Raw genomic sequence first — 23202 nt, forward strand, 5'->3', positions numbered from 1 at the left:
ATATATATGTTTACTGTGCACCTTGGCATAAATGCATGTCTTAATGTGTGTGTATGTATATGTTTCTGATATATTACAAGTGTGTCCATCTCCAGAAAGCTCTCCTCCAGGACCATCTGGGTACAAAGCCATCACGTTGATCTTATAAGGTGTATCTGGCTGAAGGTTCTGCAAGATGACATTGTTTCTGTTGCCAGGAACACTTGTCTATAAATAAAACAACATACAGTACAAGAAAGTTATCCAAGAGCAAAAATGCAGTTTATGTGCCACCTGCTGTTATTGTTACATGCTACATATTCAAACTTACAAACTCCTCAATGGGATCCCCAGTGGTTGGTGCATAGCTGATGCGGTACTGGTGCACAGGTCCTACTGCATGCTCCCAGCTCACACTCAGAGTGTTTGTGGTGGGGTCATAGACACGCATGTTCCTGGGAGCACTGCGTGGCACTACAACCAGAATACAGCAAATACATTGAATAATTCAACAAACTGTCCTTAGTGGTTCGAAGTTGTCCGGGTCACTGAATAAACAGATCAAGACAAGTACTGACATGTTTTGCCACTGTCTTCCACTGCAGAGCCCTCTCCGTCAGCATACAGTGCAACCACAGCAACTGAGTAGTCAGTGTCTGGCAGTAGCTGCTCCAGCAAGGCAGTATGGGTATTCCCTGGAACAAGGATCTACAAGACAGATGAAAAACTTAGGTTTATGAACGGGTGAAAGAGTAGCAACTTTTCCTGCAACTACAGTATATAAATACATAAGCTTAACATGAACACAAATATTAACAGCTTATTAACAAAGAACTGACCAAGCTGATGATGGCAGATTCATCTCTTACAGTGCCTTGCAAAAGTATTCATACCCCTTGAACTTTTTCACATTTTTCCACCTTACAACCACGAACTTAAAAGTTTTTTATTGAGATTTTATGTGATAGACCAACACAGAGTAGCACATAATTGTGAAGTGAAATGAAAATGATAAATGGTCTTCAAAATTTTAAACAAATAAAAATCTGAAAAATGTGGTGTGCATTAGTATTCAGCCCCCTGGACTCTGATACCTCTAAATACAATCCAGTGCAATCAATTGCCTTCAGAAGCCATCTAATTAGTTAATAGAGTCCTACTGTGTGTAATTTACTCTCAGCATAAATACACTTGTTCTGTGAAGGCCTCAGTGGTTTGTTAGAGAACACTGAAGAACAAACAGCATCATGAAGACCAAAGAACTCACCAGACAGGTCAGGGATAAAGTTCTGGAGAAGTTTAAAGCAGGGTTAGGTTATAAAAAAATATCCCAAGCTCTGAACATCTCAAGAAGCACTGTTCAATCCATCATTCAAAAATGGAAAAAGTATGGCACAACTGCAAACCTACCAAGACATGGTCGTCCACCTAAACTGACAGAGCGAGCAAGGAGAGTGCTGGTCAGAGAAGCAGCCAAGAGGCCCATGATCACTCTGGAGGAGCTGCAGAAATCCGCAGCTCAGGTGGGAGAATCTGTGCACAGGACAACTATAAGTCGTACACTCCACAAATCTGGCCTTTTTGGAAGTGTGGCAAGAAGAAAGCCATTGTTGAAAGACAGGCATAAGAAGCCATGTAGGGGACACAGCAAACATGTGGAAGAAGGTGCTTTGGTCAGATGAGACCAAAGTTGAACTTTTTAGCCTAAATGCAAAGCGCTATGTGTGGCAGAAAACTAACACTGCTTATCACCCTGCACACACCATCCCCACTGTGAAACATGGTGGTGGCAGCATCATGCTATGGGGATGCTTTTCTTCAGCAGAGACAGAGAAGCTGGTCAGAGTTGATGGGAAGATGGATGGAGCTAAATACAGGGCAATCCTGGAAGAAAACCTGTTGGAGGCTGCAAAAGACTTGAGACTGGGAAGGAGATTCACCTTCCAGCAAGACAATGACCCTAAATATACAGCCAGAGCTCAATGGAATGGTTTAGATCAAAGAATATTCATGTGTTAGAATGGCCCAGTCAAAGTCCAGACCTAAATCCCATTGAGCATCTGTGGCAAGACTTGAAAATTGCTGTTCACAGATGCTCTCCATCCAATCTGGCTGAGCTTGAGCTATTTTGCAAAGAAGAATGGGCAAAAATTTCAGTGTCTAGATGTGCAAAGCTGGTAGAGACATACCACAAAAGACTTGCAGCTGTAATTGCAGCAAAAGGTGGCTCTACAAAGTATTGACGCAGGGGGGCTGAATACTAATGCACATCACATTTTTCAGATTTTTATTTGTTTAAAATTTTGAAGACCATTTATCATTTTCGTTTCACTTCACAATTATGTGCTACTCTGTGTTGGTCTATCACATAAAATCTCAAAAAAAAACTTTTAAGTTTGTGGTTGTAAGGTGGAAAAATGTGAACAAGTTCAAGGGTTATGAATACTTTTGCAAGGCACTGTATGCATAGGATATATCTGACACCACATGACATGCCAGAACACAGCAAACTGTGTCATATTGAACTAAACATTTTACTAATAAATATTTGCTTCAGAAGCTGTGCTCCGATCTCAGTATGTTAGTTATTACCCAAAAACCCAGTCCAGAGCAGAATCATTTCTGAGGTAAGCTATTCATTTAAGACTAAGAACCTCTGGTGACAAAATCTGTTTGTGGTGACTTTGAAATTGCAGTTTTTTCTTCCTGACATCTGTCTCCCCTTAATCCATTTTCTCTTATGTAACCATTGCAAAGTGAAGCATTATCCAAAAACATGTCTTTGATATGTTAACGACAAGGTCTATGTTGTTAAACGGTCAAAGAATTTGTTCAACATCAGCCATTTTGAAGTTTCTACAAAACACATGCTGCAGAAATGAGCAGAGAGTACGAAGCAACGCCGGTTTCTAACAAAGCCTGGAAAGATTTAATTTTTATGTGCACAAAGCTTCATGGCTACTTACAGATACCTCTGATTGGGGGCAATTACTCTGACCACAGTCAAATGTATTAAACACACACACACACACACACACACACACACACACACAGTATTTTGATATAGCATGGTTGTGTTAAAACTGCAATTAAAATAATAATTTTATTAGTTCCAAGGAAATCCCAATATGCTATATTAGAGTAAAGCAACTTGTCTTTAACTATTTAAAAATGGTATTGCATTCATTTCAGTTGGTTTCATTTGACTGTAGCAATTTCCACATGAAGCCAGTTAGGACCAACACCAGGTACCAATTTAAATTTCCCATCAAGCTGGAACCTTTACATTTGTAAGATGTGGTTTCCACTGGAATGTTCCTTAGAGATCCAAAATGGCCTGCTGGGAAACCAGAGTAGTGGCAAAGAACTTGTATTATTCTAGTTACAGGGTTCGTACACATTTTAACCAACAAATTTCCATGACTTTTCCATGAGTTGGCCACAAGTTTCCATGACTACGCATCACCTCTAAAATGTCAATATTAGGTGTGCTGTATGTATACTTTTGACCCTGTGTTGATTTCAGAAAACCCAAAGAAAATTAAAACTTGTGCACCAAATTCTAGTGTTGTTTTTTTTAAATTAAAGATGCATGCTGTACATTCTGCCACAGAAAAAGAACAGTTCAAAGAAATTACTGAAAGCCCAAATATTGCCATGACATTCATATCCAAGAGGACATTCATGTCATTGTATGTAAACTTCTGACCACAACTGTATATATATATGCCAAATATTATGTAAACCATAGTTAGTACAAAGTAAAAGTGTTTAATAGAAGCAACAATGCAACCAAAATGTGCACACCCTTAGAACAAAATTAAAAGGAATTTTCCACATTATAACCATTTAAAGGAACAGTCCACTGTACTTCCATAATGAAATATGCTCTTATCTGAATTGAGACGAGCTGCTCCGTACCTGTCCGAGCTTTGCGCGACCTCCCAGTCAGTCAGACGCAGTCAGACGCGCTGTCACTCCTGTTAGCAATGTAGCTAAGCTCAGTATGGCCAATGGTATTTTTTGGGGCTGTAGTTAGGTCTGACTGCGTCTGACTGACTGGGAGGTCGCGCAAAGCTCGGACAGGTACGGAGCAGCTCGTCTCAATTCAGATAAGAGCATATTTTATTATGGAAGTACGGTGGACTGTTCCTTTAAGTTTATTTATTCAGTAACTGCAGTGAAACTAATAGGAAAGGTGTGTTGTAGTAGGGGTTCACGAATGTGAACCTAGACATTTAATGGATTAATAGGGGTTTTCTTGAGTTACAGTCTTTCTGCTTCTCTTATTTGGTGCTGCATTCACCTCATTCCTTCTCACTTATTTTGTCTGAGCTGAAGACTGGAGTCCATTGTTTGCGTTGTTATTCGATCAACATGTTCAAACATCAAATATGCATGTTCGGAATAAACAGGATATATGGCTGCTTTCACAATCTCGCATTCTCATTCTTTTCTTGTTATGAAGATAGTCCAAATGTGCAGAGATATGCACACTTGCGTTCACCGCATGCAAATCTTGTGGCTATCTGACTATCGGGAAACATGGCCTGGAACAACTGGGCTGTATCCTCACACGACTTGAAGGAGAAGTGAGCTTTGATTACCTTTAGCGCCCAGAATATCTCCGCAGTAAGCGAGTCATTTCTAGTCACAGCACTTGAAAGCGTTCCTTGTCTCAAAGACAAAGTGGCAGTAATGCAGGTAGATGTCGGCGTGGATGTGGGTGTCGTCGTGTGAGGTTGAAAAAAACTGGCGATCGAGTTTGCTTGGCGGGCAGCGACTACAGCTTGGTGCTTAGCGCCTTTGGCATGGCTAGTAAGAGCTGCTTCTACCATGTTAGCTATGTCGAATATTTTACTGCACAAGACACATTTGGCTCTTCCAGGGTCCTCTACCCTCTCCAACCATGATTTGTATTTTTCGGCATGAAGCCAGACATTATTAAATGTACATTTCCCTGGCATTGTGTACTTTGTCTCTTGGCATAGTACAAGCCACACGATCTGATCTAAAGACTGAGGGGAGTTTACATTGCATCTAGGCAACGCACGTCACACGTGATATGAACAGTGGCCGGAGAGGGGGAAAAAGCGGATCAGTAATGATCTCCGCACTGGCCGGTTAATCAAATCAACACGCACAATTTTCTTATAAAGTTGTTTACAATATACAATAACCAATTTTAAATCACATTGTCTGTTCACAAAGGAAGGCGGATAAATTCCATAACTTTTCCAGGGTGCTCGTGTTTCCAGGAGTATTCCAGTCCTGGAAAACGACATAAATCACATTCCATAACTTTTCCAGGTTTTCCATGACCGTACGAACCCTGTAGTTATATCACTATTACTTTGTATTGTATCACTGGTGTGAAAAGACAGGTTAAATAAAGTTCTATTGAACCTCAGTGCAAATGCATATTTGGACTGTAACTTGTAAGTTATTACATTTTCAAAAACAAAGCTATACTTTTGCTATAAAACATTTCCAGAGACAGACTACTTACATTTTGCCAGCATTTAAGAAAAAAAAATCATTTATGATATACAAATCTTATTTTTCAGCCATCCAATTATCCATTTAATGGTGATGGAAATGTGCTTGTAAGTTTTTATACTTTATGAAAAATCATTAAAAATATCTTGTTTACTGACTGGAAATGACTTACTTCTGCATCATCAGACAAAGCGTTAAGTGAAAAACATCATATGAGGTAGGAAAGTCATAAAATTGTTATATTACTATGATCCATCCATGTTTCCATATACGTAGAAGACCTAAGATGACAAGTTGTTAACTGTTGCAGCTTAGAATGTTTTGAAATAAATCAAATGTCAAATATAACAATTATGACGCTGTAGATCAGAAACAATATTTGCTCAATTTTAGTAAGCAAACGTTAGTTATCTTGTATGATATTTGTCTCATTCATCTCATTATCTCTAGCCGCTTTATCCTGTTCTACAGGGTCGCAGGCAAGCTGGAGCCTATTCCAGCTGACTACGGGCGAAAGGCGGGGTACACCCTGGACAAGTTGCCAGGTCATCACAGGGCTGACACATAGACACAGACAACCATTCACACTCACATTCACACCTACGGTCAATTTAGAGCCACCAGTTAACCTAACCTGCATGTCTTTGGACTGTGGGGGAAACCGGAGCACCCGGAGGAAACCCACGCGGACATGGGGAGAACATGCAAACTCCGCACAGAAAGGCCCTCGCCGGCCCCGGGGCTCGAACCCAGGACCTTCTTGCTGTGAGGCGACAGCGCTAACCACTACACCACCGTGCCGCCTATGATATTTGTGTTAAATGTAATTATATGATGCCGATAATTAATACAATTAAAACAAAGTATATGTAAAAGAAAACTGGATGATCATGTTAATTATAAACAAGTACATTTAATCCATACAGTGGTGCTTGAAAGTTTGTGAACCCCTTATAATTTTCTATATTTCTGCATAAATATGACCTAAAACAACATCAGATTTTCACACAAATCCTAAAAGTAGATAAAGAGAACCCAGTTAAACAAATGAGATAAAACTATTATACTTGATAATTTATTTATTGAGAAAAATGATCCAATATTACATATCTGTCAGTGGCAAAAGTATGTGAACCTCTAGGATTAGCAGTTAATTTGAAGGTGAAATTAGAGTCAGGTGTTTTCAATCAATGGGATGACAATCAGGTGTGAGTGGGCACCCCGTTTTATTTAAAGAACAGGGATCTATCAAAGTCTGATCTTCACAACACGTTTGTGGAAGTGTATCATGACACGAACAAAGGAGATTTATGAGGACCTCAGAAAAAGCATTGTTGATGCTCATCAGACTGGAAAAGGTTACAAAACCATCTCTAAAGAGTTTGGACTCCAGCAATCCACAGTCAGACAGATTGGGTACAAATGGAGGAAATTCAAGACCATTATTACCCTTCCCAGGAGTGGTCGACCAACAAAGATCAGTCCAAGAGCAAGGCATGTAATAGTCAGCGAAGTCACAAAGGACCCCAGGGTAACTTCTAAGCAACTGAAGGCCTCTCTCACATTGGCTAATGTTAATGTTCATGAGTCCACCATCAGGAGAACACTGAACAACAATGGTGTGCATGGCAGGGTGGCAAGGAGAAAGCCACTGCTCTCCAAAAAGAACATTGCTGCTAATCTGCAGTTTGCTAAAGATCACATGGACAAGCCAGAAGGCTATTGGAAAACTTTTTTGTGGACAGATGAGACCAAAATAGAACTTATTTTAAATGAGAAGCATTATGTTTGGAGAAAGGAAAACACTGCATTCCAGCATAAGAACCTTATCCCATCTGTGAAACGTGGTGGTGGCAGTGTCATGGTTTGGGCCTGTTTTGCCGCATCTGGGCCAGGACAGCTTGCCACCATTAATGGAACAATGAATTCTGAATTATACCAGAGAATTCTAAAGGAAAATGTCAGGATATCTGTCCATGAACTGAATCTCAAAAGAAGGTGGGTCATGCAGCAAGACAATGACCCTAAGCACACAAGTCATTCTACCAAAGAATGGTTAAAGAAGAATAAAGTTCATGTTTTGGAATGGCCAAGTCAAAGTCCTGACCTTAATCCAATCGAAATGTTGTGGAAGAACCTGAAGCGAGCAGTTCATGTGAGGAAACCCACCAACATCCCAGAGTTGAAGCTGTTCTGTATGGAGGAATGGGCTAAAATTCCTCCAAGCCGGTGTGCAGGACTGATCAACAGTTAACGGAAACGTTTAGTTGCATTTATTGCTGCACAAGGGGGTCACACCAGATACTGAAAGCAAAGGTTCACACACTTTTGCCACTCACAGATATGTAATCTTGGATCATTTTCCTCAATAAATAAGTGCTCAAGTATAATATTTTTGTCTCATTCGTTTAACTGGGTTCTCTTTATCTACTTTTAGGACTTGTGTGAAAATCTGATGTTGTTTTTGGTATAGAAATATAGAAAATTCTAAAGGGTTCGCAAACTTTCAAGCACCACTAAGTGCATATAAGATCAATTACTTTCGACTCCTACTTGCGTACTTTCCTAATACATTAGGTATACTTCAAGTTTTGCACAAGTCATCGTTCCAAAAGATACCTTTACTTTTATGCTAGCATGAGTGTTGGATGCATTATCCAACACAGTGAGTGACCGCTGAGGGGGAAGTAAGCCTCAGAAATCAGCCAAACTCTTCTCTGGCAGTGTGGCTGAGATCCAGTGTGTAATAACTCAAGCTCCATGACCTCCCCTTTGATGAAAGGGTGTGATTTGGTTTACCTCCGTCTGCTGAATTACACATGACACAAAAGCTCTTGGGCCTCTGTTGAATCTGGCAAGCATTCACTTCCTAAAACAATGTCTCATTGATATTATGATTGACCTTTTTCATTTTTTATGAATAATTGTATTGCTTCAGAATTCAGGACCTGATGTTGTAAAGGTTTCAGTTAAAATGGAAATAAGTGGTGAGTTTACTGTAAAATAAATTAAGCAATGAGAAATATGGAAAAATCTCTGAGAGCTAAAATCTGTCAGGTTTTGTCAAACATAATGCAACAATTATGGAAAACTGGCTAAATAGTGAAAAAAACCCTCTCTTTTTCATAATAATTCTCTTCCTTGATGTTAGTAAAAAGGTTTTGGCTTTGGTTAAGAGATGCATGTACAAGCCATGGGGAAGCCATGGTCTGTGTTGCAGCTTTGGGACCAAAAGGTCGCCGGTTTGATTCCCTGGACCAACAGGAATGGCTCAAGTACCCTTGAGCAAGGCATCTAACCCCCCAGGCTGCTCTGGGTACATTGTACGTCGCTTAGGATAAGAGCGTCTGCTAAATGCCATGTAATGTAATGTATATTATTCCCAAACTCCGAAATAAATCAAATTTTCTGTTCAACTACTGTAGCTCATATTTGTGTTCAGTAAAGAAATCATTGAAGAGTTTTTAGATTCCCTTCTCTCTTATTTAAGGTCATGTGAAAATGCAAGAAAATTCCTTAAAACAAACAAACAGTAATTCCAGTAATAAAAGTATAACTCTATTATGAGTTATAAATACAACACAATGGATTGGCAACCCATCCAGAGTGTACCCTACTTCTTGGCCAGTGTCACCTGCAATTGGCTCCAGCTTCCCCGCAACGGATAAGCAGTATAGAAAATGAAATGAAGGAAATACAACACACAAAGCATAACAACTACCCCATAATTTGACCAGCTGTCTTCAGTGAGATAACACACAAAGAGAGATTTCTACTTTTATTTAATTTACTATAAAACCATATACATGATATAGTTTGACTCACCGACTGAGAGGGACGTGTTCCTGTCAGAGGAGAATAGACGACCCTGTACTCCTGGACATCACCTGAAGCAGGCTCCCAGCGCACATTCAGTGTGTTTGTAGAGGGGTTGTATACCTTGATATTCCTGGCAGGTGAGCGTACCACTATGGGATAGATACAAGAGTACAAAAAATAAGTTGGATGGGGGAAAAACATCATGCATCACTTATTAGGAAACCTAGTTTCAGTTGTCTTGATTAAGAATTATATAAAATTATGCTACTAAAGCTCTGTCTCAGTGAAACTGCATAGCAAAGCATATAAACTCAAAGGTACTGGAACAAAAGGGTGGGGGGAGGAAACCACAACATTTAAAATGGTATGAACACATTTGCTAATGTGTAACTTAAAGCAGGTGTCCACAGTATTTGTGTAATTCAGCAGTCGACCACATTAAGTAAACCGTGCCGAAGTCTGGCAATGACAGTACTGCCATTTAGGAACACAGAGCACAAGGATTAGTATGAATAATAAACACAATTCTTTCTTGTAGTGAAATGATGAATAATACTCATTAACACAAACGCATTTTGGGATCTCAGGTTTCTGTGTAAATTGGTTTAACTGATGAGACTTTTATTAATTATTACATAAGCAAATTCTTTCCGGTAACTAATTCCATGCTACTGAAATTGCAACCACAACAACACTTAATATTGTGCAAAGACTGAGGGGAAGCACAGGGATAAAAGCCTAAAGTAAATGAATAAAATGAATAATCGGAAAAGAGCAGGGAACATGAAAAGCATGATCCCCATCCTTCAGGTTGTAGCTAGTAACAGCAGCCTTTTATGTGTGTGCATCTCCCCGGGATTTCCATTTAGGGAAGGAGATTACTCATGGACCATCTGAAGGTCTGCACAGCCACTACAAGTTATTACAGACCATAAACAGGATTCATTTCAGTCCCTCCTGAGACACATACAATGGAGAACCTCTACATACAAATTTCTTTAGCAGTGATCAATTCAGCATTATATTATATTTTTTACTGGGAAATATGCCACTGTATTTTTCATACGAGTGACATCTAGGACATGGAGATCCAAAACCATGACATAAATAGAGGATATTACATGGTGCCATGAATATATGTAGTTTATCTTCAACTGGTGAATATATTCACAAATGAGCGAAGCAAATGAGTGAAAATATTTTCAACATGAGATGATAAACTTCATATCTTTGCGCCACCATGTAATGTTCGTTATATTATATGGATATGTCTACAGAAAAACGTAAATCAAAGGAATTGTAATTTTGAACTGGTTTGCCATTTTGACAACATGAGTCTAGTCAGCAGGAAAACACTTGGAGTGATATCATCAAAAAGTGAAATACTGGGAATTATACATACAAGGCACTTTTTCAGCGGAATAAAAACATGTATTCTATTCATTTCTAGCAGGTTTCATTCAACTGGTTAGATAGCATTCATTGTTGTTAGTATATCACTTATCCTACATGTATTACATCATTCTACCCAATGGAGAATGAGCATTGAATATGGTTTATAATATTGCATGGTTGTCAAGACAACATGACGTCACACCTCAGAGATGTAGAACTTCCGCACTAGCGAGCGACTGTGACAATTTGTAAACAAACATGGCTGCCAGGTTTGCTTTGTTAAATACGGAAGATTGAGAGAATTTTGAAAGACACGTTGGACACCCGAAAGGAATGTATAATAATAATAATAATAATAATAATAATAAATGATGATGGCTGGCGGTTTAATGTGGTATAGGAGATATATTCCATTCAGCTAGCATGATATTGAACTCGTCTTCAACTCATTCAATATCATGCTAGCTGAATGGAATACATCTGATATACCACCAAAGAAAGCCAGCCAATATTAGTGAAATATGTCACTCAGCTCCACGATGTATTTCATCTGAAAAATTTGAGTTTTTCAAAACAAGAAGATAAACTTCATATCTTCAAGCCAACGTGTGATGTTCTTTTTACAGTGGTGCTTGAAAGTTTCTGAACCCTTTAAAATTGTCTATATTTCTGCATAAATATGACCTAAAACATCATCAGATTTTCACACAAGTCCTAAAAGTAGATAAAGAGAACCCAGTTAAACAAATGAGACAAAAATATTATACTTGTTCATTTATTTATTGAGGAAAATGATCCAATATTACATATCTGTGAGTGGCAAAAGTATGTGAACCTTTGCTTTCAGCATCTGGTGTGACCCCCTTGTGCAGCAATAACTGCAACTAAACGTTTCCAGTAACTGTTGATCAGTCCTGCACACCAGCTTGGAGGAATTTTAGCCCATTCCTCCATACAGAACAGCTTCAACTTTGGGATGTTGGTGGGTTTCCTCACATGAACTGCTCGCTTCAGGTCCTTCCACAACATTTAGATTAGATTAAGGTCAGGACTTTAACTTGGCCATTCCAAAACATGAACTTTATTCTTCTTTAACCATTCTTTGGTAGAACGACTTGTGTGCTTAGGGTCGTTGTCTTGCTGCATGACCCACCTTCTCTTGAGATTCAGTTCATGGACAGATGTTCTGACGTTTTCCTTTAGAATTCTCTGGTGTAATTCAGAATTCATTGTTCCATCAATGGTGACAAGCCGTCCTGGCCCAGATGCGGCAAAACAGGCCCAAACCATGACACTGCCACCACCATGTTTCACAGATGGGATAAGGTTCTTATGCTGGAATGCAGTGTTTTCCTTTCACCAAACATAACACTTCTCATTTAAACCAAAATGTTCTATTTTGGTCTCATCTGTCCATAAAACATTTTTCCAATAGCCTTCTGGCTTGTCCACGTGATCTTTAGCAAACTGCAGACGAGCAGCAATGTTCTTTTTGGAGAGCAGTGGCTTTCTCCTTGCAACCCTGCCATGCACACCATTGTTGTTCAGTGTTCTCCTGATGGTGGACTCATGAACATTAACATTAGCCAATGTGAGAGAGGCCTTCAGTTGCTTTGAAGTTACCCTGGGGTCCTTTGTGACCCCTCGACAATTACACGCCTTGCTCTTGGACTGATCTTTGTTGGTCGACCACTCCTGGGGAGGGTAATAATGTTCTTGAATTTCCTCCATTTGTACACAATCTGTCTGACTGTGGATTGCTGGAGTCCAAACTCTTTAGAGATGGTTTTGTAACCTTTTCCAGCCTGATGAGCATCAACAACGCTTTTTCTGAGGTCCTCAGAAATCTCCTTTGTTCGTGCCATGATACACTTCCACAAACATGTGTTGTGAAGATCAGACTTTGATAGATCCCTGTTCTTTAAATAAAACAGGGTGCCCACTCACACCTGATTGTCATCCCATTGATTGAAAACACCTGACTCTAATTTCACCTTCAAATTAACTGCTAATCCTAGAGGTTCACATACTTTTGCCACTGACAGATATGTAACATTGGATCATTTTCCTCAATAAATAAATTACCAAGTATAATAGTTTTGTTTCATTTGTTTAACTGGGTTCTCTTTATCTACTTTTAGGACTTGTGTGAAAATCTGATGATGTTTTAGGTCATATTTATGCAGAAATATAGAAAATTCTTAAGGGTTCACAAACTTTCAAGCACCACTATATGATATAGACACATTCACAAACAAAAAGTACCCAACTTTGTCAAAACAATTCATCGATTTCCTCGCGAGTGACTTATAGAGATTTATGTTCCGGTTTTTAATCCACATGTCCTGGATGTAGCACGTATGAAAAATACGAGTGGTATATTTCCCAGTGAAACACTAGTTTCCTTTTTTTTTTTTTACAGACTTACATGTCTTTCCACTTTCAGTCAAGCGTTTGCCCTCCCCAGCTGCATATACTGGAACTACAGTGACATCATACACAGTGTCCGATTGTAGATTCTTCAAGACTGTGTTAAACGTGTTTCCAGAGACTTGAACCTGAGAAAAAAAAGAAAAGAAAAGAAAAGAAAAGCAGACGTTTCAGAAATGGCCATATTTCTTGTGCTTGCTAATATCTAATAGTATGTCATGAAGACATTCATGATTGTGACACTGAGTAGGTGGACTGACAGGCTGTTTTTTTTTATTAAAGAGTTATACTTTTAATATGTAACTTGTGACTCGGAGAGGTACTGTGAGTATATACCATGTCCTCTGGTCCCCCTGGCACATGATAGAAGATCCTATATTGGCGTACATTGCCCTCAGCTGGCTCCCAGTTTACCCTCAGAGAGCTGACGGTGGGATCAGTGACTCGAAGGTGTCGCACTCCTCCGAGTGCCACTGTGAAAACCAGGATTCAAAAAGTTTGCCCATTATATTATAGTTTACACCTTACTATTGAATGCAATTATTATACATACAGGACACTTTTTCCATGGAATAAAAATATATTCTATTCCCTTCAAGCAGGTTTAATTCATTCATTTGATTCGACAGCATGCAATATTGTTAGCATATCGCTTATCCTACGTGTATACCGTCACTCTACCCAGTGGAGAATGAACGTTCAATATGGTTTACGATATTGCATGTTGTCAAGACAAAATGACATCACACATTGGAGCTGACGCGACTATCCAGTGAGAAAGTTTTCTGCTGCACATGTGCAGAATAATTTCTTTGTTCGCTGGGAAACAAAAAGACGCACTGAACACCCGAAAGGTTGCTAAAACTGCATTAGATATAATTCACACATATTTACAAGCAGTAGTGAACTGTTACTATTAGAGCTGGGACTTCAGCTCAGCCAAAACTTATCCAGACACACCAAAAAAGGAACAGGACAAAGGATTTTATAAGGGATTAGCAGCAGGCTGCTCCGTTGTGTGTAGCTGTCGATGTTGATTTTAAAAGTGACTAAGTAAATTACATAGGGAAATGAATACTTAAGTCTGAGTGAAAAATACTGTGGCGAGCGAGCGTGCGTAGAATAGGAGTCTGGAGACAGAAAACTTAGTTTCTTGGTCATTAGCCTGTGCTACTTGTTCTCGATAGCACTGGCTTGGGTGCTTTATTAGCATTCGCTAACACTACCGATGAACACTACACCGGCTGGAAGGTGACTTCACTGCTGCGCTGATAGCGCTGAACCACGGGTAAGCTAGCGTTGGCCTTCAAGAATGCTGATATGAAGAGTGTGTACGTATAATAATAATAATGGCTTTATTGTGGTATATCAGATAGATTCCATTCAGCTAGCATGATATTAAACTCATCTTTGGCTCGCTGAACATCATGCTAGCTGAATGGAATATATCTGATATACCACACAATATCAGCCAATACCATTTAAATGTTGTTCGTTAAGACTATGCAGGTCACGTACATGTCTTTCCTTCACCAGATACTTCTTTCTCCTCTCTGGATGGATAAACAGCTGCCACGGTGACGAAATAGGGGGTGTCAGGAGTCAACCTCTGCAGATTAATTGTGTTCTTCTTCCCACCAATCTGAGTCTGCATGGGAAAGCAAGACAACCACTTGAAAAAACAGCTTCTCAGATAGTCATCCATTTGTTTGAGAGATGTACCAGGAAGTCCAATTCAGTAGGAAGGTTTTATTCAATCTCAGCAAAGTTTAGCTCGCTTTAAGCAACCTTGGCAGAATTAACTTGCCCCAGATAGGGTTAGAAGTTTGAGATGGTGCCTACTGTCCATAAGCTATGGTATCTGTATACTGTGCATAAGGTATTGCACAAAACGAAACTACAAAAAATTATTGAAACATTTAAGCCCTATTTAAAAACTAACTGATTTGTTTTGCCAGTGCTCTTTTCTTGTACTTGAGATGGATAGTCAGAAAGGTTACAAAATCCAACAACCTCTGGTAAGACAACAGTGGGGAGATGATGATATACTTTTCCCTTATCAACTACTCCTCCGCATTTTGGATAGCTTAGAAATCTTCACAACTGTCCACACACACACACACACACACACACACACACACACACACACACACACACACACACACACACACACACACACACACAAGCATCTGCTGCATTCAGAACCATCTGCTCTCAAATCTATAGACTGGGTCACTTGGCTTCTGCTTCTTTGTTGAGCGATTTCCAGCAGCGTTTCAACATTCTTCTTGCTCGTGATTGTAATGCTGCAACTAATTGCTAGTTTCACATAATTTGATTCCTCTCACCTTAAAAATACATTTGAGTCCAAACTCAACAGAAAGTGTAAATGATGAAGCTTCTTTAAAAAAACAAGCAAAATATCATTTTCCTCATCAGAATCCTCTACTAATTCTCTATAAAATATCTAACTGCTTCAGCGTGGAGGCGTGTGATGAACCTGGAGCTACAGTTGTGGTCAGAAGTTTACATACAGTGACATGAATGTCGTCTTGGATATGGATGCCATGGCAATATTTGGGCTTTCAGTAATTTCTTTGAACTGTTCTTTTTCTGTGGCAGAACGTAGAGCATACATCTTTAATTAAAAAATAAAAAATAAAAAATTTTTAAATAGAATTTTGTGCACAAGTTTTAATTTTCTTTGGGTTTTCTGAAAACAACACAGGGTCAAAATTATACATACAGGGTCACAAATATACATACAGCACACCTAATCTTTGGGTAAAATGTCTCTTTGCAAGATTCACCTTGACCAAACATTATTGTTTACCATGAACAAGCTTCTGGTATTATTCTGGTTGGATATTTCATGACTCTTCATGGTAGAATTGGTAGAGTTCAATTAAATTTTGGCATGGACTCGACTTATAAGCACAGTCCATATAGTTTCAACAGGGTTGAAGTCAGGATTTGTTTTAAACTTAACATTAGCCTGCTTTATCCTCCACAACCAGTTCTGATGCGTGTTTGGGTTCATTGTCATGTTGTAACTGCCAAGTCCCAAGTCTTGTTCAAGTTTTGATGGTTTATGCTGAAGAATTCTGAGGTAGTCCTCCTTCTTCATTATTCCATCCACTTTGTGCAATAAACCAGTTCCACTGGCAGCAAAACAGTCCCAAAGCATGATGCTGCTACCACCACCACCAGCAGCTGGTACAGTGTCCCTCTGTCCATGGTGGTCACTGTGGCCAAACAACTCAATCTTTGTCTCATCTGACCATACAGATATCCTCCAGAAGGCTTTTGCTTTGTCCGTGCATGTGATCAGCTTCAAACTTTAGTTACGCTTGAGGGTGTCAATTTTGGAGCAGGGGGTTTGTCTGTGAAGATTCTCAGTCATCCAGGTCATAGTAACTGTGGGTGGTAAAAGAGAGCAACTGGACTTGCTTGAAAATTCTTGAAGACGTTTCACCTCTCATCCGAAAGGCTTCTTCAGTTCTGTCTGACTAGTAGGGAGTATCAGGTATTTATCCTCTCATGGATGAAAAGCTCATCTAAGGTGTCGTTGAGTCATCCTGTTGGTGTGGGTCACATCCAGCCCCCAGTGACCCACACCAACAGGATGACTCAACGACACCTTAGATGAGCTTTTCATCCATGAGAGGATAAATACCTGATACTCCCTACTAGTCAGACAGAACTGAAGAAGCCTTTCGGATGAGAGGTGAAACGTCTTCAAGAATCTTCAAGCAAGTCCAGTTGCTCTCTTTTACCACCCACAGAGCGGGGGGTTGTTTCTTGGATAGCAGCCTCTTAGTCCATGGTCATCTGAACTGTAGACAGTGATCCATCAGCTTCCAGTTCATGGCAGGGCTGTGCCATGGTGGTTCCCAGGTTGTTTCTGACCATCCAAACCAATTTCCTTTCAGCTGAGGGTGACAGTTTGGGTTTTCTTGAAGCAAAGTGGCTTGGCAAAGTGACTACACCTCACAATAACTTGGATACAATTGTTTGAACTGATCTTGGAATTTGCAGTTGTTTAGAAATGGCTCCAAGAGACATTCCGGAGTTGTGTACATTTGCGATCCTCTTTCTCAGATCTGAACTGAGCTCCTTGGACTTTCTCATTGTATTGTGTGTTGGTCAATCCAATGAGTGCTGTAAACAAACCCTTTTAATGAAGGCACAGAGAAGCTACCAGCTGTAGTCAAACATGATCACTAACAGGAAGTTAAGAGACCATGGCCTTGGCAAGATAAGCCTCATTTTGGAAGTTTCAGCACCTCTGAATTAATAATCCAAGTAAGTACATTTTTGGCCCTGTATGTATAATTTTGAGCCTGTGTTGATTTCAGAAAACCCAAAGAAAATTAAAACCCGTGCACCAAATTCTAGTGGTTCTTTTTTTTTAATTAAATATGTATGCTGTACAATCATTCCACCACAGAAAAAGAGCAGTTCAGAGAAGATTAGATTAGATAACTTTATTTGTACCCAAAGGTAGATTTGGTGTGCAGCCAAGTGATCTCCACTCATACAAAACATTTAAAACAAAGGACACACTTAACATACAAACATCTGAAATATTACAGAAATGTTTAAAAACAGAAATTTCTGAAAGCCCAAATATTGCCATGACATTGTTATCCAAGATGACATTCATGTCACTGTATGTAAACTTCTGACCACAACTGTAGATAACATTAAATCATTCTCCTTCTTCAAGAGTTTTGATACCTGTCTGCTGTGAATGTTACCTACCACAGTGTTAAAATATGAGAGGCCACTGCATTCTGTCTCAAGCTTTAAACCCTCTCCAGCTGATAAAATCCTTATGACAAATGCTGGTCAGTGTTACAGATCATCAGCCATGAGAAAAACCATATAATCATAACATTTTGAGTAAAAGGTGTGCGCGATGGCTTTTTTATGCTGTATACGGTGTTTTCTACTATTAGTGTATGCTTGTGTTGATAGGTTATAATGGTGCTGGTTTTTACAAATGCCAGTTAGTTTAAGCAAACCGTAATACATGACCTCATGTGTCTCAAATAATTCTAAAATAAAATGATGAGACGATTTAAAAGGTGATTTACCGAATGTGGCCTGCCTCCTGCAGTAGGCACGTATGTGATCCTGTAGTTCTGGACTTTGCCGGGGGCATGGTCCCATTTCACTGTGAAGGAGGTGGTGGTGGCATTAAACACCTGCAGGTTCTGAGGGGGACCAGTGGGAGCTTTGAAGGCAAAGAGTCAGATTTGTTTCTGCATCTCATATGATAATCATAGTCTTGCTTATGTGTATTATGCAAGAACAAACTACTTACCAGGTGTAACTATCCTGGATACTAAGGGGGTGGACAGAAGGGGAAACAATAATACTTATTAAAATTCACAGTGTGTCACTTTTATGTCTTCTTCTGCTTATTTTTTTACAAGAATAACAACTGTCATTAAATTGAAAGAATGCTATACATGTTTCTGCACAGGTATAATAATAATATTAATAATAATAATAATAATAATAATAATAATAATATTTTGCTTCACCCTCAAAAAAATAAATTTTCTTACGTGTGCGCTGGCTTCCAGTGAGGTCATCACTCTCTGATTCATCTGGGTAAATTGCAGTAATCGAAACATCATATTTTGTGTCTGGTTCTAGGTTTTCCAAGTGATGACTGGTGTCCTCGGAGCTCAAGATATCCTAAAGACAGGCAATACATTTTAAATGTGACTTTTCACATGTTGAACAACATAAACAATGTCAATTCTTCAGTTTCTCTCATCTGAGGTTCATACATATGCATAGTTGTTTTCTCCTGACTTTGTCCAGCCGATGCGGTAGAGGGCTACGTCAGGGCCGCCATGTTCCCAATGAGCCTTAAAACTAGTTAGTGTCACATCAGAGAACCTCAGATTCTTTGGTGCTGGTACAGTACCTACAAAGTTGAAGACAAAGAAGAAACTTGGTTCACATACAGGAAGAGAAATAAATTATTCTGTAAAGTATATGATTTAAATCACTTTGATATAATTTACCATAATCATTAGCACCAAAGGAAAATATTTAGATTTTACTTCCTATTCAAAATTTTTAGTTGTTGTTGCATTTGTTTGTTTGTTTTTTTTTTTGGGGGGGGGGGGGGGGGGGGGGGGGGGGGGGGCTACATTCCGGCTATAAATTTTAAATTTTATACTTCCACAATTGTGCATGAAATGGCTTGCCAGTTTTTGATATTTTTATACTTTTATCCCAGCTCCATAAACAAGGCATACATTTTTCTCTTTTTATTTTCAAGTAGGAGTTCAAAAATCATTTTTAATCTCTCTATACTGAATCATACTTTATACTCGTAATTGGTAAGCTTATTTCCTAAAATATAATTTTATGTAGTCCATGTATAGACATTTCTTGAGATGATGTAATGATTCATGCCGAAATATTAATTGTTTCCAGTGTTTGTTAGTAACTGCCATTATGTAATTTCTCAAAATGACCTGTCAATTCCATATGACAAATAAGCTTTCAGTGGAGATGAATGCACATAGTTTTACACATTGTTTAATAGGTTTTAAAGCGAGACTGACACATGTAGATTTGACATTAAGTGAAGCTTTATCCATAAAGCAAATACAAAAAAGAAATTTGCACTTGACAAACTATGTGAATAGCGTCATTTAAAATTTCCTTCTATAGCAATATTTAAAATAGCAATACATTTTTGATAAACTATCATGTGAACATTTAACAGTGGAATGTTTTACTGTAATAAACCTTTCAAAATGATTTGTCTAAAATCTATTCGTCTAAAAAAAGCATTTCTGTGATATGCAAATGAACACATTTAATGATTTATGGAATCACTTGCATACATGTGTTTCATTCTGACATGAGCAAAGGAAGAAAGGTTTGATTAAATTGGACATTTACTATTTTTACCTGAAATAATTTTCAGTATTAATATGGCATTGTAAAAATCAAGAGTAAATTACTAGCCATTCACCTGTGGTGGCCTGATTGAGCATTGGGTTTCCAGTTCCAGAGTCATATACTGGTGTGACAGCCACGTCATATTCAGTTTGGGACTTTAGATTATCCAGGCCCTGTGTCGTCACGTCTCCATCCACTTCAAGCTGCATATAAAGGGATTTTAAGATCAAAACTTTGAAGATTAATAATACCTTAATAAAATGAGAACTCTGTTTGATTTACAGTGGATATAAAAAGTCTACACACCCTGGATAAAATTGAAAGGTTTTGATGTAAATGATAAAACAACAATGAATCATGTTAGATTTTGTTTTTCACCTTGAATGTGATACAGAAACCAACAAAATTTAAGTGAATAACAAATAGAACCATTTTAAGGAAAAAAGAAAAAAGGAAAAATCTGCCCTCTTAAAGTCATACTACAGGCTTTTGATACGTTTTAGGTCAATACTCTGACAGGAGACAGTCCCAAACATTTATCATCATCTTCTGAAGCCATTTCTTTGTTGACTTGGTTTTGTGCTTTGGGTCATTATCATGCTGGGAGGTAAAATTTGTCTTCATCGTCAGCTGTCTAACAGAGACCTGCAGGGTTGTTGTTTTGTTTTTTTCCCCCCAAAAGAGATTCATATTTGGAGCTATCCATGATTCCCTCTATGCTGACTATAGTTCCAGTTCCAGCTGAAGAGAAGCAACCCCATTGCTTGGGCTGCCACCACCATGCATCACTTTGGGTACGGTGTTCTTTGGGTGAGAAGGTGTATTGTTTTTGCACCAAACATACACTACCGTTCAAAAGTTTGGGGTCACTTTGAAATGTCCTTATTTTTGAAAGAAAAGCACTGTTCTTTTCAATGAAGATCACTTTAAACTAATCAGAAATACACTCTATACATTGCTAATGTGGTAAATGACTATTCTAGCTGCAAATGTCTGGTTTTTGGTGCAATATCTCCATAGGTGTATAGAGGCCCATTTCCAGCAACTCTCACTCCAGTGTTCTAATGGTACAATGTGTTTGCTCATTGCCTCAGAAGGCTAATGGATGATTAGAAAACCCTTGTACAATCATGTTAGCACAGCTGAAAACAGTTGAGCTCTTTAGAGAAGCTATAAAACTGACCTTCCTTTGAGCAGATTGAGTTTCTGGAGCATCACATTTGTGGGGTCGGTTAAATGCTCAAAATGGCCAGAAAAATGTCTTGACTATATTTTCTATTCATTTTACAACTTATGGTGGTAAATAAAAGTGTGACTTTTCATGGAAAACACAAAATTGTCTGGGTGACCCCAAACTTTTGAACGATAGTGTATCTTTTAGAATTATGCTTAGAGTTCTACATTGGTCTCATCAGGCCATAGCACATTTTGCCATATGGTTTGAGGTGATTTCAGCAGGCTTGGATGATTTTTTTTTTTTTTATCATGAGAACAGATTTCTAGCCACCCTTCCCCATAGTTAAGACATGTGAAGAATACAAGAGATTGTCGTCACATGCAGGGAGTAACCAATACTTACTAGATTTTCCTGCAGCTCCTATAATGTTGCCACAGCCTTGCTGATGGGTTTTCTTTTTCACCTTTTGACAATTTTGGATAGTTTGATAATTTTGGACAGTTCAAAGAGTTTGGTTAATATGGGGCAGCCATGGGCTGAAGTGCCCTTGAGCAAGGCACCTAACTCCTAACTGCTCCCCAGGCACTGCTCTGGGTGTGTGTGTGTGTGTGTGTGTGTGTGTGTGTGTGTGTGTGTGTGTGTGTGTGTGTGTGTGTGTGTTCGTTGCTCACGTGTGTGTGCGCATGTGTGTGTTCACTGCTTCCGATGGGTTAAATGCAGAGAGGAATTTCACTGTGTTTAAGTGTACATGTGATAAATAAAGTTCTTCTTCTTCTTCATGTCACTGTGGTATCCCATTTTCTCCACTTAATGATGGTCTTCAGTGTTCCATGGCACATCTAATGTTTTGGAACTTTTTGTATCCCTCTCCTGGGGTGGGTTTCCCAAAAGCATCGCAGCACAAAGATCATCGTTAAATGGTAGCGCAAGCAGCACAATGAACACTCTCTCTCCCCAAGTTAAGACGCTCTTAGCATTAAGAGGCTTCTGGGAAACCCACCCCTGATCAATACATTTCAACAATGAGATCCTGTACATGCCTTTGGGGTTCTTTGGGGACCATGGCTTCAGCAGTCGGATGAAATCAAGTTTTAAAAAAAAAATCCGACAGAAACAGCTGATCTTTATTCTAGGTTAATCAGAATCACTTTACTGATAACAGGTATATGATAATTACTTTGGGACACGAGAATGTGACTGGTTAATTCACAGTATGCAGAGTCGCATGTCCCCTGAGAAAACATGTGCACATGTATGCAACCAGGTGATTGCAGGTTTTCTCTTCTTTTTTTTTCCTAAAATGTTTATATTTGTTTTTTTTTTACTTGAATTTTGTTGGCTGTTGAAGATTACATTAAGATTACTGTTACATGAACATTACTGTTAAAGATTACTGTCGAACGTGATAGAAAAAAAATCCGACATGATTTATCAAGGTTTAATTTTTTACATCACAAAATCCCGCAATTTTAACAAAGGCATGTAAAATTTTTATATCCACTGTAATAAACATCTACAAACATTTTACAAGGAGAAATAGGGTCAAAATAATTTAAAAGGATCTGCACATAAATGCATATATTGGCTTTCTAAAAGTCATAATGGCTGAGAAACTAGGAGTGGTCATTTCTTTGAAAATTTTTAGACAAATTAATCCAAAGCTGAAGACTCTCTGCTTTGAAAGGCACACTTCCTGCAAAGCAGTTTATCCTGAGCTCTTAATCCAACTGCGTGTCATCCATCAGCTAAGAGACTCTCTGCTGCTTTTTGCAGGATCTCAGCCTGAAGGAGACTGTTTACTTCATCTTTTCATTCCAGTACTAAGAGTAACAAGCAGCATCATGCTCTGATTTATGCCTCAGGATGTAGAGTGCTTTTCTGGCAACATGGCCAAACAAAAAGTCCAGCAATAAAACGAAAAATGAAAAAAGCAGGGTAGTTCCGAGTGTGACAAGGTTGCTGTGTGC

At 38.9% G+C, this 23202-nt stretch overlaps 1 protein-coding gene across 6 annotated transcripts in view; it reads right to left on the reverse strand.

Annotated features, from left to right (window-relative positions):
• Nucleotides 1–23202, reverse strand: part of col12a1a (collagen, type XII, alpha 1a) — an 89368-nt gene that overhangs the window by 24001 nt on the left and 42165 nt on the right. For all 6 annotated transcript variants that reach the window (XM_060934318.1, XM_060934315.1, XM_060934321.1 and 3 more), the window contains 12 exons: nt 20132–20261; nt 18927–19066; nt 18699–18831; nt 18452–18472; nt 18222–18361; nt 14641–14770; nt 13459–13595; nt 13121–13250; nt 9304–9446; nt 558–687; nt 311–453; nt 78–207 (listed from right to left, as the gene is read on the reverse strand). In XM_060934318.1, the coding sequence (XP_060790301.1) occupies nt 78–207; nt 311–453; nt 558–687; nt 9304–9446; nt 13121–13250; nt 13459–13595; nt 14641–14770; nt 18222–18361; nt 18452–18472; nt 18699–18831; nt 18927–19066; nt 20132–20261 (1507 nt within the window). The remainder of the gene's footprint in view (nt 1–77; nt 208–310; nt 454–557; nt 688–9303; nt 9447–13120; nt 13251–13458; nt 13596–14640; nt 14771–18221; nt 18362–18451; nt 18473–18698; nt 18832–18926; nt 19067–20131; nt 20262–23202) is intronic.

This window comes from Neoarius graeffei, chromosome 11 (assembly GCF_027579695.1).
Source record: "Neoarius graeffei isolate fNeoGra1 chromosome 11, fNeoGra1.pri, whole genome shotgun sequence".
Taxonomy (NCBI): Eukaryota; Metazoa; Chordata; class Actinopteri; order Siluriformes; family Ariidae; genus Neoarius; species Neoarius graeffei.